General features: G+C 34.2%; 1 protein-coding gene across 1 annotated transcript in view; it reads left to right on the top strand.

Moving 5' to 3' along the window:
- LOC115417728 (glypican-1-like) overlaps nt 1-14,517 on the top strand; it is a 75,691-nt gene extending 61,174 nt beyond the window's left edge. The window contains 2 exon segments of the mRNA XM_030131773.1: nt 10,478-10,653; nt 13,289-14,517. Of these exon segments, the coding sequence (XP_029987633.1) occupies nt 10,478-10,653; nt 13,289-13,473 (361 nt within the window). The 3' untranslated portion in view covers nt 13,474-14,517.
- The last annotated feature ends 2,454 nt before the right edge of the window (nt 14,518-16,971 follow it).

Here is a 16,971-nt window from a genome sequence, read left to right as displayed (position 1 = left end):
GAAATAAAAGTATTTTAGAAAAAAAAAACCCTATCTAAAGCTACAGGAGGCCTTATGGCAAAGTTACTACAATAGACATGAGTTCTGTCACCATCAAAGCCCACTTGTATCTTCAATAATACTAAGCAACAAGACTCTTCCGCTCTGTAAGCAGAAGTATATGGAATATAAGTGGTCGTTTCTTCCATGCACAGCGGTTTTTTAAACCCGGGTGAAATGCACATGCACAACCCTGCACATTTTTCATCCTCCTTTAACCCATGTGTAAATGGATTATAGAACAATTTGATGCCATGTTGATGTGTCTACACGCCGTCCCGTTCCGCTCTACGCATACACACCCTTAAAGTGGCCGGTTTTACGACACTGATTTATCCTGAGCAGAACCATCAGCAGTATACAGGAGGGTTCTGCTGAGGGGAACGTGAAAGGCATGAAATATAGATAGGTGTGGATGTGTGTGTCTGTGAATAATGTGAGAAGGGCGATGAAATATAGATGAATCGCTGACTGTGTGTGGGACAGATTAAGGAAATATACCATTTGCTCTGCAGGGAGTGAAAGAATTACATCAGTAATGAAGTGTTCAAAAGTCTGCTCTACTGCGACACCTGGTGGATTTCACAACAGATCAATAAATTTCACACGAGAATATACAACTTTAGTAAATTCTTGACAGTAGATGACACATAGGGTTGGAAGTAAGACAGGGTTGTTTATGGTTTTAAGAAGCTTCAGCATCACATAACTTAACCCATAAAGACCCAGTGCTACTTTTATGTCAGTTCCCAAATTAATTTTTCTCTCAATTTAATCTTTAAGTCATTTATCTCCATTTAACATAATATTATCCTGTGTATTTTGTTGTTTTTCAGAGTATTTTCCTATATTTGATTTACTGATCATGTAGATGTCCATTAAAACTCATATTAAAATTGAGTGTTATTATATCAGAAACAGAGAAAACTGAAAAAAAGTGACTTTTTCAGTCAAATCTGTCAATGACTGATCATAAACCCAGTGTGTCCATCCACTGTCACTGATCCAACTCCATGGGTTTTAATGGTGAATCAGTGTTGTAGAAGTAAGTGTGGTTTATGGTTTTAAGAAGCTTCAGCGTCACATAACTTAACCCATAAAGACCCAGTGCTACTTTTGTGTCAGTTCCCAAATTAATTTTTCTCTCAATTTAATCTTTATGTCATTTATCTCCATTTAATATAGTATTATCCTCTGTATTTTGTCATTTTTCAGAGTATTTTCCTATATTTAATTTACTGATCATGTAGATGTCCATTAAAACTCATATTAAAATTGAGTGTTGTTATATCAGAAACAGAGAAAACTGAAAAAAAGTGACTTTTTCAGTCAAATCTATCAATGACTGATCATAAACCCAGTCTGTCCATCCACTGTCACTGATCAAACTCCATGGGTTTTAATGGTGAATCAGTGTTGTAGAAGTAAGACAGTGTGGTTTATTGTTTTAAGAAGCTTCAGCGTCACATAACTTAACCCATGAAGACCCAGTGCTACTTTTGTGTCAGTTCCCAAATTAATTTTTCACCCAATTTAATCTTTAAGACATTTATCTCCATTTAATATAATATTATCCTCTGTATTTTGTTGTTTTTCAGAGTATTTTCCTATATTTAATTTACTGATCATGTAGATGTCCATTAAAACTCATATTAAAATTGAGTGTTATTATATCAGAAACAGAGAAAACTGAAGAAAAAGTGACTTTTTCAGTCAAATCTATCAATGACTGATCATAAACCCAGTCTGTCCATCCACTGTCACTGATCCAACTCCATGGGTTTTAATGGTGAATCAGTGTTGTAGAAGTAAGACAGTGTGGTTTATGGTTTTAAGAAGCTTCAGCGTCACATAACTTAACCCATGAAGACCCAGTGCTACTTTTGTGTCAGTTCCCAAATTAATTTTTCACCCAATTTAATCTTTAAGACATTTATCTCCATTTAATATAATATTATCCTCTGTATTTTGTTGTTTTTCAGAGTATTTTCCTATATTTAATTTACTGATCATGTCGATGTCCATTAAAACTCATATTAAAATTGAGTGTTATTATATCAGAAACAGAGAAAACTGAAAAAAAGTGACTTTTTCAGTAAAATCTGTCAATAACTGATCATAAACCCAGTGTGTCCATCCACTGTCATTGATCCAACTCCATGGGTTTTACTGGTGAATCAATGTTGTAGATGATGACAGTGTTTCCAAGTTCACTACGGAGCCTCTGAACATCCAAATGGGTCATATCTGATGACCATGAAAAGATGAATAACTGTATTTTACACCAATTATTTACATGTATTGATAGAATTAGTGGATCAACAGGTATTAAACAGTTTAGATCAGTAGATGGTTTAGATTAACGGTGGATGTTTGGGTCTTTCAGGGTTAAATAAGGCCTGGAAGCACATGATGCCTGTATTTCTTCTTCTTTTAGGACCATGCGTTTTAAACCATATGTAAAACACTTTTAGAGTCTTCAGTACTTGCTGTTTAATAGTAAATACTTTCTTTTATCCTGTAAGACACAAGCTTTGAATCTGCCTGTAGCTGGAGATTTCAATTGTACACTAGACCCCAATAAAGCTCAATCATCACATTCTATTATAACCCACATTAAAAGTACGGCAACAATTCAACAGTTAATTAAAGATTTAAATTTGACTGATATATGGAGAGCTAGAAACCCTGATTCTTTAACCCTTTCATGCATGAATTATGAGGACCTTTGTCAATATTTTTTCTTGAGTGTTTTATTCCTTGTTAGGCGTGAAAAAAACAATGCAACTGAAATTTTTTATGACCCTATTTTTAATGGAGTTACAAAAATGTCCACTCAGCTGGACACCATGCATTTGACTTCTGAAGCAAAGAAACATGTATTTAAAACGCATTATCAGAAAATGATATACTGTGTGAAAACCATGAAATAAAAACATTTTTAAAGCCACTAATGCCATTTTATCACATTTTGGCATACTCTAATACTAGTTGTTACGCAATTCATGGAGACAATATGCAAAAAAAAACCCAAAAAAACAACCTTTTTGATTAAGAAAACTGTTAATTACAGTCTAATAACAATTAGCAATTGATTTACACTAAAACATATTAGTGCAGATCAGGTTTATCAAGAACAGCAAAGTCATTTTTTTTCCATTTTATTTATTTATTTATTTAGACAAGGACAATGAAAAATGTACATTAACCTTAAAAAGGACAGATGTAGTGTGCCAGGTTCTAGCACTAGTGCTAATTTCCACTTGTAGTCCCTGAACAGGCTGATGTTCTCATTAAAAAAAAACAGACATTAATAAAAAAAAACTAAAACATTAAAAAACAGTAAAAAATGCATTTCTATAACTCCATCTATATAAAATATTCATTCACATCCAACCATTCACTCTTATTCGTCCCACTGCAGTCCGTCACACCCATTAATGGTATGAATTACAGTGTATTGGATGGTGCATAAGTGTCAACTGTGTCGGCTGATATGGAACTAAAACAACAAAACCCATGAATATACAAGAGAACAGCTGTAGAAGAACTGTCCACTGGAGTGACCAGTATGCATGAAAGGGTTAATGTACACATGCTTTTCCAAAACACTCACGAATTGACTACTTCCTTATTTCTGCAGATCAAACATCTAAAGTTCATGATTGTATCTATGATAGCGTCCTAACTTCTGACCATGTTGCAAATAATTTGGTATATGTCAACTCAAGATTACTACGAACCCCCCCCCCCCCCCCCCCCCCCAAATGGAAATTCCAGCAAAAAATGGCTCCAGGAGACTGAATTAATGACATTTCTTGAGAAACAAATTGATATGTATTTTACAACTAATCAGTATGAAACATCTGCTAGTATTAGATGGGAAGTATGTAAAGCTTTTATCAGAGGCCAGATTATTTGCTTCACTAGTTCAAAATCTAAAAAGGTCAAGTAAAAATTGCTTATACTGGAGACAAAAATCAAAAGATGGAGGTTTTCTATTTTTTTTTTTAATTCAAATTTTTATTCAGAACAGTCTCTCAACATATTACACAGGACATCATAGGTACAAATTACACTGTTCTCTTTTTTTTTTTTGAAAAAGAAAAAAGAGGGTGTCAATATTACTCACTGGAAGGAAGAAAAAAAGGGGTGATTTGTGAACCTTTGTTGCATGAAAATTGCCATATAAATATAGACTTTGCGATGTGAAACATAACAGAAAAGTAAACTGTGAAAATCAATGCTTTTCATGCTCACCCTACTTTGTAGAACAACAACATGAATAGTAATAAAGATTATATATGCTAACAAACATATTTACATTTACTTACACACACTCACATTTATCTACATGTATAAATGATTTTGGACGTGTCCATGAAGCACACACATGCAAAAAAAAAAGGAGTAATATAAATAAAGTAAATAAGTAAGTAAATAGATAACACTGGGTTATAAAAAAATGTTTTTTGCAAGTTGTCTAGGTTTTTTCAACTGAATTAGGACCATTTTGCACCGCTAAATCCAAAAATGACATCTGTTTTTCTCAATCAGGTCAGGTTTTTTTTTTGCTAATTTGATTTTGAAAAATTTGATGATCTCACAAAATATAATAATTAATACCAAAATAAGATTGGTAAGCACACTTTATGAAACTTGTGACTTGATTCCTGTTAGGTACAATGGTGTATTCACTGCAGATGTAGCAGAATACATCAGGCTTATTTTTGCAAGATCTTCTAGTCGAAGCCATTTCATTCACCTGTAATATTAAAAAAAACATTAATCATAAATTGTCAAAAGTAAAATCTTCAGAACTTGTTTATTGCAAGAAATATGAAAGAATTTTGTATCATATGATGTGAAAATGCCCATAAATGTAAGCAAAAATGTTAAAAAGTCAATATGTAGCATAGTTCAGAAAGTTGACGCGATTGAGCAAAATTAATGTGATTTTTGGATTCAGCACACCAAAATTATCCTAAATCAGCTGAAAAAACTTAAACAATAAATTTGTTGTTGACCAGTGTAATAATAATGATATTAACAAGCTTGTACATATAGCCAACCTCACTTCTAGGAATTAAGACAAGGAAAATTATATATAAATACATTTATATGTATATACACATAGTAGTATTAATAAAGGTTTTCAATTTTAAAAATCCTTACCCTAAGCTTCATCAGGATTTGCTTGCATTGAGGTTACAGTACAATTAGCTCTCAGCTGACAAAACTGCTGCTAATCTCCTAAAACTAGAACAGAGCTTTTTTGATCAAAAGATTTATTTTAGTGTATAATGTTAATGTGTAACAAAGCAAAGAACTCTTTATTTCAATGCAACATGACAACAAAGCTCAAAGCCTTGACCTGTTTAATGCTTTGTTGCTCAATACATCTTCCTTACTCTATATTACTCATTACTACTGCCCACTTTTGTCAGTAAGATCATTCTGTTTTACGCATTGGCTGGTAGGAAATGACAACTTCACAAGCGCAGAACACACAACATGTTGCAAAATGCACATATGATTTCCCAGAACAGCCTTATTCACTATAACATGCTGAGGTTTTCATTGTAATTTCCACACCTTCACACTGGTTTAAATATCAGTGTCATCTAATTAACAGCCTCCTAGCTTGTTACTACTGTTAACGGTTGCTAAATTTACATGGCTTATCAAACTGTGAGTGTTATAAAGTGAAAATGTACAAGTTGCAGCATTAAAAGACAAGAGTTTCGCACCTTGTTCATTTCTGTTTCAGATTCATCTATAGCAGGGGTGTCAAACTCATTTTAGTTCAGGGGCCATATTCAGCTAAATCTGATCTGCAGTGGACCGAACCAGAAATTTAATAACATTATAATATATAAATAATGACAACTCCAAATTTTTTTCTTTGTTTTCATGTAAAAAAAACACAAAAAAAACATTAAATTATGAAAATATTTACTTTTATAATGTATCCCCCAAAAAAACAAACAAAAAAACTGAAATTTAAATTAAAAAACATAAGAAAATTTAGTTCAATTTTAACAATATTATTCCTCAACTTATCATTTCTCCATGTGCATTATACATCAGATCTACAAAGACACTAAACACTGAGGAACAGGCAGAAAAGAGTTCAAATTGGCTGAAATTTATTTAGACATTTCAGGTTGTTCATATTTGTTCAGGTTATTCACATTTTAGTGTTTTACAGGATAGTTTGTAAATGTAAATATTTTCATAATTTAATGTTATTTTTGGCACTAAAACAAAGAGAAAAAAAAATAAGTTGTTAATTCTAGATTTTTTTTGGCTTAATTGAAGATTTTTTTTTGCTTGATTCAAGATTTTTTTATTTAATTGAAGATTTTTTTTGGCTTAATTGAAATTTTTTTTTACTTAATTGAAGATTTTTTTTGGCTTAATTCAAGATTTTTTGCTCAATTTGAGATTTTTTTTTTTTGCTTAATTGAAGATTTTTTTTTTGTCTTATTTCAAGTTTTTTTTTTTAACTTAATTGAAGATTTTTTTGTCTTAATTCAAGATTTTTTTTTTGCTTAATTCAAGATTTTTTTGGCTTAATTCAAGATTTTTTGCAAAATTTTACATTTTTTTGGCTTAATTCAAGATTTTTTTTTTAACTTAATTGAAGACTTTTTTTGGCTTAATTGAAGATTTTTTTTGTTTTTTTTTTACTTAATTTAAGATTTTTTTTGGCTTAATTCAAGATTTTTTGCTAAATTTGAGATTTTTTTGGGGGGGGGCTTAATTGAAGATTTCTTTTACTTAATTGAAGACTTTTTTTGGCTTAATTCAAGATATTTTTTTTTACTTAATTGAAGATTTTTGTTTGGTTTAATTTCAGATTTTTTCCTTAATTCAAGCGAATTTTTTATTTTTTTTTTGCTTAATTCAATTCAAGACTGTGGAATTTTTGCACTTGGCAAAAACATCCCAGGGGCCGAACTGGACCCTTTGGTGGGCCACATTTGGCCCCCGGGCCCCATGTTTGACATCCCTGATCTACAGAATGATTTGACACAATATGCATTTGACACTGATGGATGGTTTTGCTTAGTACAGTGTGTAAACTTCTGGAAATAATAGAACAGGTTTAAGTGAAGGACACTAAAGTATAATTTAAAGTACAAGAGTTAGTTAAGATTTGGTGTAACCTTTATAGACCAAGAACTATTTTTATGTTGACTTCCAAATAAGTGTTTTTCTACGTTTAACCTTTCCTAAGCAATTTATCACCATTTAAAATAATATTATAGCCCGCATTTAGCATTTTTCAGTGAAAATCAGGTCTTACCCTATTTTAAATATACTGACCACATAGATATTTTTATATAAATAGAGAGAATAAAGAAAAAGTGACTTATTCAGCAGAATATATCACTAAATGAACAGAAACACAAACATGTACAACTATCGGTATTTGTCAGACTTCATGGGTTTTTATCAGTGAATCAGTGTTGCAGGAAGATGATGGTGTTCCCTACAGAGAACCTGAACTTCCAAATAAGACATATTTAACCCTTTCATGCATGAATTATGACAACCTTCGACAAGATTTTTTTTCTTGAGTGTTTTTATTCCCCCTTAGGCATGAAAAAAACAATGTGATCGAGTTATTATTATTTTTTTTTTATAGAGTTACATAATGTCCATGCATTTAATTTATGAAGTAAAGAAACGTGTTTAAAACCCAATATCAGAAAGTGACATGAAAACAATGAAATAAAAACAATTTTAATGCTGCTAATCTGATGTTTTCTCACATTTTAACATATTCTAATGCAAGTTATTACTCATTTCATGGAGATAATAAGTAAAAAAAAAAAAAAAAAAAAAAAAAAAAAAAAAAAACCTTTTTGTCTAACAAATAACAATTGATTTATACTCAAAAAAGTTACTGCAGATCAGGTTTATCAAGAACAGCAAAGTTACAGTAATGGTATACTCAGTGCCAATGAAAACGCAACACTTGAAGATTCTTATATTTTTTAAAATCAGTGAGGATTTTTATTCCATAAGCTCTTTGGAATTAATCATAGGCCATTTCTATACAGTAAAAATACAAATTCACATCCAAATTTGTTGACAAAAAATAAGGATAAAGAAAGAAACTCAAGGACCCCCAAAACCAAAAGTCACAAAGCGGTCCCGGAGGTGCTGCAGCTCAATGTGGCATGGTCACACATGCTCGTCCAGGGCGAGGTCTGTCTGCAGTTGAGCCAGTTTCTTCATGCCTCTGTTGCATCCTGACTATGGTGGACACATTGCATCCAAAACGGCGCGCCACCTGCCAAGCAGAGATTCCGGCCTCCAGGAGCCCCATAGCATGGCATCTGTGGTCACGTGTCAGTCTAAGCATCGCTGAGTTATTGCAAATGATTTTGGTGCTTTTCAGCTTGCCTTTATATACAGAACATGACCGCTCCTTAACTGACCACAATTCCTTAAGCTGAGCAGTTCATTGCTGAGCAATGAGAAAAACAAGTCTTATGAATGCAGACAAGTTCATTCAAGCGTGACAATAGCTCAACCTGTCTCAGGTTGTAAAGAAATTGTCTGGGGTTATCTTATACAGGTGAAACTTAAACATATTGATGCAGCTCAGGAACAATAAAACACATTCAAGTGTTGCGTTTTCATTGGCACTGAGTATATGAATTGCAGTGTATGGGATGATGCATAAGTGTCCACTGTGTCGGCTGATAAGGAACTAAAACAACAAAACCCATGAATACACAAGAGAACAGCTGTAGAATAACTGTCCACTGTAGTGATCACTATGCATGAAAGGGTTAAGGGTCAGAAACTGCATTTTACCTGAATTATTTCAGTGTATTAGTGGTTGAAGAGTTATTAAACATTTTAAATCGGTAGATGCTTTTGGTACCTGGATTCTGTTTAGGTCTTTGAGGGTTAAGACAGAGGTATCGCAATTCTTATACATTGTCTGGTCTTAGCAACAGAAGAAGAAACTCACATATGAGAACAAAAACCAACATTCTACACATCATGGAGTTCCTGCAGGGTCTTAAATGTCTTGAATTTACAAATCTGTATTTAATACCTTAAAAAAGTCTTTAGAGGGTATTCAATTTGATATGGTAGGTCTTAAAGGTAGGGTAGGAGATCCTGGAAAAATGGTTTGACTACGGCTACATTTTGAAGATACACAATTCAAAAGTCCAAACCCCTTTCTTCAGACTTCCTCCTGAAGCCATGCCGCCAGAGTACTGGAGGGGGAGGGACAAATGGCAGTTGAGTTTGATAGACATATCACCATTCAGTCATTTTGATGGGCTGGTTAAAATGATTGGATGGTGTTTTTTCAGTCCTGTACATTCCGCAGGTGACTAAAACTTTTTATTTTTGGTTGCAATCGAGGTGTGAAGGGGATTTTAAGCAATATAGTAAAAAACACTACAGGAAAACACCTCCTACCCCTCTTTTTAAGTTATGTTGCCATAAAGTTGTTGGCTGTATTGTGTTTAAATGTGTCTGTTAAATGTCCAAGCTTCAAAGAAAGTAATGATAGTCGACTCAGTTCCAACCCAATGATTTATATTGAAATTAGGAACCAATTATCGCTAACGTTACAGCCCCAGTGAGAAATAACTCAGAATGGGGTTGGTGTAAATAAATACACTTTCCTAAATTCTAGGAGTCACAAATTTTTGCCAGTGTGGCCAAGAAATAGGCTGTGAAATAGGCATTAAATTCTGTTCTAAGTAGTCTTAAAAAGGTCTTAAAGTGAAGTCAATGAGCTCATTAAAATATATAGACACTATGGTGTATGTGTGGGAAGGATGCATTTTCCTCAGGACTTTGTAATTTAAAAAATACCTACATGCTTTTCTTGTATGAAGATGTTTTGTTTGTCCTTGCAAAATGGTTGCAATTCCATTATACATCTGTCATCTAGGATCAGGATTATTACAAACAGTGAAAACTAAAAGTAAAACTCAAATATTTCAGGGCTCTACTCTGACAATGTTTAAGTCCAGGCTGAAAACGTGCATAGAAAAACTGAAAGCATTCTATGTGCACTCTTCTCTTTTACTTTATTTTAATTGATTATTATTTATGTTTTATTGATTATGTTTTAATTGTGTGTTTTTAACTTGGCTCTTTTCCGTTTTTGTAAAGCACTATGAATTGCCCTGTGTATGAATTAAATTTGCCTTGCCTTAAAAAAAAAAAAAAAAAAAAAAATCATGCATTTTTCATCTTGTTTCTAACATCAATAAATCAAAGCTTTTCTCATAATACTTGAAAAACTAAAAGCAACACAAAACCTTCTTCAAAAATAAAAAGTCAGCTGCGGTTACACTCCAAAACTCCACTGAAACCTAAAAACTATTGTAACAAACAATAAATAAAACCTACTGAATTTCTCCTCTATCCTTTGTTTTTTCATCCTCAGGTATCTTCCAGAGGTGATGGGTGATGGTTTGGCCAATCAGATCAACAACCCAGAGGTGGAGCTCGACATCACAAAGCCAGACATGACCATCAGACAACAGATCATGCAACTGAAAATTATGAGCAACAAGCTGAAAAATGCACTGGATGGTAATGACGTGGACTTCCAGGACGCAAGTGAGTCCCTGCAAAAATTTCACTCAAATCATTTACAATCTTGTATCTTAAAATTTTAGGCATTTTGTCTATCACAAACAATTATAATATCATAAAAACGTACAGTGCTTCAAATTGAGAACTGCATTCAGGGTCCATCAACACATGATAAGAGGGTTTTTTTTTTATTCTTAACTCCACTGGCAGCTCAGTTGTTGTTGCGTAGTCGTTAAATTCTGCATCAGCATGTTTAGTTTGGACTGAGTTCTACTTTCTAACACAACTCCGTAGAGCAAAATGCCTCCAAAATGTTCACTGTGCTGCAAAATCCTGGTGTGTAGATGAAGTCTGAATGATACATCTGGACTCATCAAGCATCTCCGTATGTCGTATATCCAGGAGCATCTTGAGCACAGTTTTTATAAGTTAGTGTGGATTTTATTGCTAATTTTATGTGGTTTTGAGTCAATACTCTAAGAGTCAATAAATCTCAGAGCTCTTGTCTTTATACTCTGTAAACATATTTTGGAGGGGCTTTAAATCTTAACCATTTTGCAGCAGTAGTTATGTGTGTATTCTGTTACCGACTGACGCAAACATTTAGAGCTAGCAGGGATGTTCTGAATGAATTGTAGCTGGTTAATGCTAGTTATAAAACCAGTACAGAAGTCGACTCCGCTGGAAATGAATCCTCGATTTATCTTCTCGGTCTTTTTTTAGACTCAAACACTTTAATTTTGGTAATGTTAGATAGAAGGCTGTTTTAATGATACCTCAAATACAACCAGAAAGGGGAAATGTATGGTCCTATATTGCCCAAAAACTGGCTGATGTGGTTTTTTACACTCAAACGCATATATTTAATGGCCATCTGCACCCATGTGTCCATAACCAAACATGCTGTTTACACCTGGATGTTGTACAGGATTAACCCATAAAGACCCAAACATACACCAGCGACCAAAATCATCTACTGATCTAAACTGTTTAATACCTGTTGATCCACTAATCCTGGGGTGTCGAACTCATTTTCTTCCAGGGGCCACATTCAGCCCAATTTAATCTGAAGTGGGCCAGACCAGTACAATAATAGCATGAGAACTAATAAATAATGACAACTCCAAATTGTTTTAGTGTAAAAAATGATATTCAATTATGCCAATATTTACATTTACAAACTATCCAAACAAAAAAAGATGTGAATAACCTGAAAAAAAGAAAATTTGTTACTAAATATAAAATATAAATTCAATTTTATCAGTATTCTGCCTTGACTTATCATTTATATTTATATACATGTGCATTACAGATCAGATCTACAAAGGCACAAAACATTTAGTCACAGGCAGAATGTTGTTAAAATTGCGCTCAATTTTCTTTAGACATTTCAGATTGTTCATATTTGTTCAGGTTGTTCACATTTTATTATTAAAGGATAGTTTGTTAATGTAAACATTTTCATAATTTAATGTTTTTTGCACTAAATTGAAGAGAAAAAAAATGGTGTTGTCATTATTTATAGGGTATTATGATATTATTTTTGAGTTTGATGCCGTAACTTGCACTTTGCAAATTCATCTCACGGGCCGGATTGGACCCTTTGGCAGGCCGGTTTTGCCCCCCGGGCCGTATGCTTGACACCTGTGCACTAATCGTATCAATACATGTAAATAATTAGTGTAAAATACAGTTTGTCTTCTTTTCATGGTCATCAGATATGACCCATCTGGACATTCAGAGGCTCCGTAGTGAACATGGACACACCATCACCGTTTACAACATTGATTCACCTGTAAAACCCACAGAGTTTGATAAATGACAGTGGATGGAAACACTTGTTTTATGTTCATTTCATGATATATTTTGCTGAAAATGTCCGTTGTTATTCAGTTTTCTCTGATTCTGATATAATAACCCTCAACTTTAATCTGAAGTTTTATGAACATCTACATGGTCAATACATTAAATTTTGGAAAATACCAGATTTGTTCTGGAAAAATGCAAAATACAGAGGTTTATTTAGGTTATTTTTGGATTATAAATAAAAGAAAAATGTCCAATCTGTAACCAGTGTCCTTCAAAAAACTGTAAAACTACATATATTCATTTCTATTAATGATTTTAAAAGTACCATGGAGAATGCAGTGAAGGAAGAATGTCACTGTTTTTCTTGATGCCATTATGGTAGAATAGTTGTATATTGCGTTTTATTGTTAATTGTGCATCATGTATGTGTTTTATGTTGTTTGGACTTTGTATGGCTGCTACCTTGGCCAGGTCTCCCTTGCAAAAGAGATTCCTAATCTCAACATCACTTCCTAGTTAAATAAATAAAAATACAATTATTTTATGGTAAATGGTGACAAATCACTTAGGAAATGTCAAATATAGAGGAAAAAAAATCATTGGAGAACTACCACAAAAGTAGCACTGGGTCTTTATTGGTTTATAATGTGTGATACTATATTTGTACCTGATGCTTTAAAAAACAAAAGAAGGAAAACTCTATTGCACGTGTAGAAATGGATCCCTACGTTCCCACATGGGGTTCAACAACAGATCCATCCACCACATTTGATTTTATTTGGACCAATCAGGATGAAGTCTTGCTCCTAATTCCCCTTTTAAAGCCTTTTCCTCTGCTGACCCTCCCTAGGTGAAGATATCAGCGGGTCAGGGAGTGGGATGTGCATCGGTGGTCAGTGTCCTCGGAGCAGACCGGGACTGTACGGCTACCCACCAGACAACAAAGGAGTCAGAGGCACAGCCACGTCTCAGACCCGCCTCTGGGACCTCCTACTGCTGCTCCCATTGGCTGTCCTGCTGCTCCTCCAGCGATGATGGATGGCTACCGCCTCTAATCAAACTCTGGAGTAAGGCCGAACCACGGGAAGGACAAAAGGGGGTTTGGCGGGTGGAAGATTGGAACGTAACTTTGCCAAAAAAAAAAAAAAAACAAAACAAAAAAAAAAAAAAAAGAAAAAAGATGAAAAAGACATTTGGAGAATGAATGAACATTTTCTTTGACCAAGAGGAGCAAAAACAGACAGTGACAATACTCTTTATTTTATTTTGCTCATTACTGGTTTGTTGAGCTGGTTTCTGAGACGTCTTGGGATGAACGGAAAAAAGGAATATGAAGAAGAGAGTGATGATAAAAGAGGTGGGAACAGGAAAGCTGGTTATGATTTACTGTCATTATATCAGGTTCATTCAGTGTCCTGTCAGGAGACAGCAGAGCTCAGTGAAAATATGTTTTAGTGCCCCGATATGTGGTGCGTTCAACAAGGCTTTTTTAAATTTTATTTTATTTTTTTAAGCCTGATTTGTCTACTTTACATACATTGTGTAAGCTGTAAATGTGTGTGTACATTAGCTAAAAAACTGGCACCATATTGAGCCATGAATGTACAGTATAATACTATATTGGCAATGAATTCCCCATAATCTGTGATGTTGTCGTCCAGATGTTTGGCGTCCAGTGTGTGTTGGCATACATTCAGTAGGATTTGTTTGAGATATTGCAGTTAAGTCACCACACTCCTGAACTATATGATGTTGTGATTGCAAGATTTTACCTCACGTTTGCTGTAACCATTTCAAAAGGAAAAAGGAAATGACCACTTTTTAAAAACAACAACAAAAAAAACATAACTTCTCACCTTTGTAAAGAAATGACATCTCATGAAAGCACTTAAAAACAAGCACAGAATAATAGTTTTACATCCTATATTTTTTCCCGTAATGAAGGCAGAAAAGTGCACATTGTTTTGACACTTCTGTTTACAACAAAATACAGAACACAGCAAAAAAAAAAAAAAAAAACGGAAAAAAAAACCAAAACACAGCAGAAATCATGTCATAAAACAGTGACACTAGAGAGGAGTCCTTGTTGAACGCACGCCTGCATAACAAGATGATATGAAGTCTTACAAAATAGCAGATTTAATGGCTGATATACAGGTTAAACCAAAGCACTTCTAATGCTGTACACTGGTGTCTTTGCAAATATTCTTTTTTTTTTTCCTTCATTATTGATTGCCAACAAATGCCCCTAGTATGCTGACCATGTGTGAAGAGGTTTCACAGCTGCAAAAGGTTTGAAAAATGCATCGCTAGAAAAATCTGAGTTTCAGTTTCTGAAGAGGTGAGACCTACATTCACACTGCAGGAAAATGTGACCTAAATATAAGATGCTTTCTTTGACTCAGATCTGTTTTGTTCATAATAGTATGAACCACAGAAATCACATGGAATCTGATGTTTTTAGTCCCTGTTCGTATGTGATTCTAAATCTGATACAGGTGTGTTTTTGCAGTGAAACTTCATCAGAATTCATGTAAAAAGATTAAAGGGGTTCTATGTTGTATTAATATTCCAAACTGGTAACAGCAGAGCAAAATCACATACTGGAACACATTTATGACCAAAATCACCAACAAATAAACACAGCATATGCACAGACGTCACTCACTCACTAAATTAAGTATAAATATCATTGTTACACACATCTGTACAGTGGCGGCTCGTCAACAGAGGGCGCTAGGGTGTTGCACCACCTGTTTCACATGTAGAAGAAAATAGGAATCACATAAAATAATTTTGCTAAACCCTCTTTTATTAGTTTTTGGTACATTTATTAGTGTATTTAGACCCTAATAGTTAAAAAAATTTGAGTTTGAACCCTCCAGGTGCTGCAAAACTATCTTTATATTAATTTTGGCTGAAATCAAGTGGATTTCTTCTTCATTTTTTATATCTATAACTAGTTATGTCACAACATTTGCACATACAGGGTGGGGAAGCAAAATTTACAATGAACATTTAGTTGTTTTTTTCTCAGCAGGCATTACGTCAATTGTTTTGAAACCAAACATATATTGATGTCATAATCATACCTAACACTATTATCCATGCCTTTTCAGAAACTTTTGCCCATATGAGTAATCAGGAAAGCAAACGTCAAAGAGTGTGTGATTTGCTGAATGCACTCGTCACACCAAAGGAGATTTCAAAAGTAGTTGGAGTGTCCATAAAGACTGTTTATAATGGAAAGAAGAGGATGACTGTGAGCAAAACCATTACGAGAAAGTCTGGAAGTGGAGGAAGCAACAGAAAACGTACCAAAGCTTTTATTAAAGCTCTCAAATCCAAAATCCTAAAGGAGCCAACCAAATCCATGAGAAAAATGGCAATTGAGCTTGAGGTAGACAACAAGACCATTAGAAATGCAGTAAAATATGATTTGAAGTTAAAATCTTACACAAGAACACCAAAACACTTGTTGACAACAGCTATGAAGGAAAAGAGATTGGAAAGGTGCTAGAAAATTATTACATGGTTCAAGAAAAAGTCCTCCATTGTAACGATCTTTTCAGATGAAAAGATCTTCACTGTCGATGCTGTTCTGAACGACAGAAATGACAGATTTATCGCAAAATCTCCTTTGGTGTGACGAGTGCATTCAGCAAATCACACACTCTTTGACGTTTGCTTTCCTGATTACTCATATGGGCAAAAGTTTCTGAAAAGGTATGGATAATAGTGTTGGGTATGATTATGACATCAATATATGTTTGGTTTCAAAACAATTGATGTAGTGCCTGCTGAGAAAAACAACTAAATGTTCATTGTAAATTTTGCTTCCCCACCCTGTATAAGGTCAAGACTTCCGACGAACATTTCTTCGACATTATTGTTTATCAGCAGCAGCGGTTGAAAAAACTGAAAATATGTCCAAACTTTGAGCCGATTACCTAAAATATTCAGTTGTTGGTTGAACGGGACAGAGCAGCACAGTCAACAACCTGGAGGGGGTGGGACGTAAAGTGGCATTTAAAGGGCCAGCGCTCAAAACCACCTTTCTAGTGTCATAACTCAGAAATAGGGTTGAAGATGGACCTGTGGAGTTGAATTAATGAAGAATTCAGACCCAAGCATAGCATTTACAGTTTATGTAGACCACAGGGAAATGTTTTAAAATGCATAATTCCATTTAAAAAACGCAAAATATCACTCCTTTAAATAAATGAGCTATACATAATACAGCCCATTCTGCATTCAAGTGTTGTTTACCATAATACACTCTTGTTGTAGATGGCACATTTGCAGTAGACCCCCTCAATACAAGAGACAGGAGAGCCTCAGGGCACAAAAAATTGTGCCCAAGCCCCGCCCACAGGAGTAAATGTTACATCCTGAAATGAACCAAGACCCTCCTCAGACATATAAACTCAGTAGGTAATACTACTGAGTCCCAATACTACGGTTGTATAACTCAGTGGTTAACACTACAGGAGCAGAAACAAGGCTGTTTAATCTGTAGTTTAACTTCTATGT

The sequence above is a fragment of the Sphaeramia orbicularis genome, chromosome 4 (assembly GCF_902148855.1).
Source record: "Sphaeramia orbicularis chromosome 4, fSphaOr1.1, whole genome shotgun sequence".
NCBI classification, from domain to species: domain Eukaryota; kingdom Metazoa; phylum Chordata; class Actinopteri; order Kurtiformes; family Apogonidae; genus Sphaeramia; species Sphaeramia orbicularis.
This window is presented reverse-complemented; position numbering and strand designations above follow the sequence as displayed.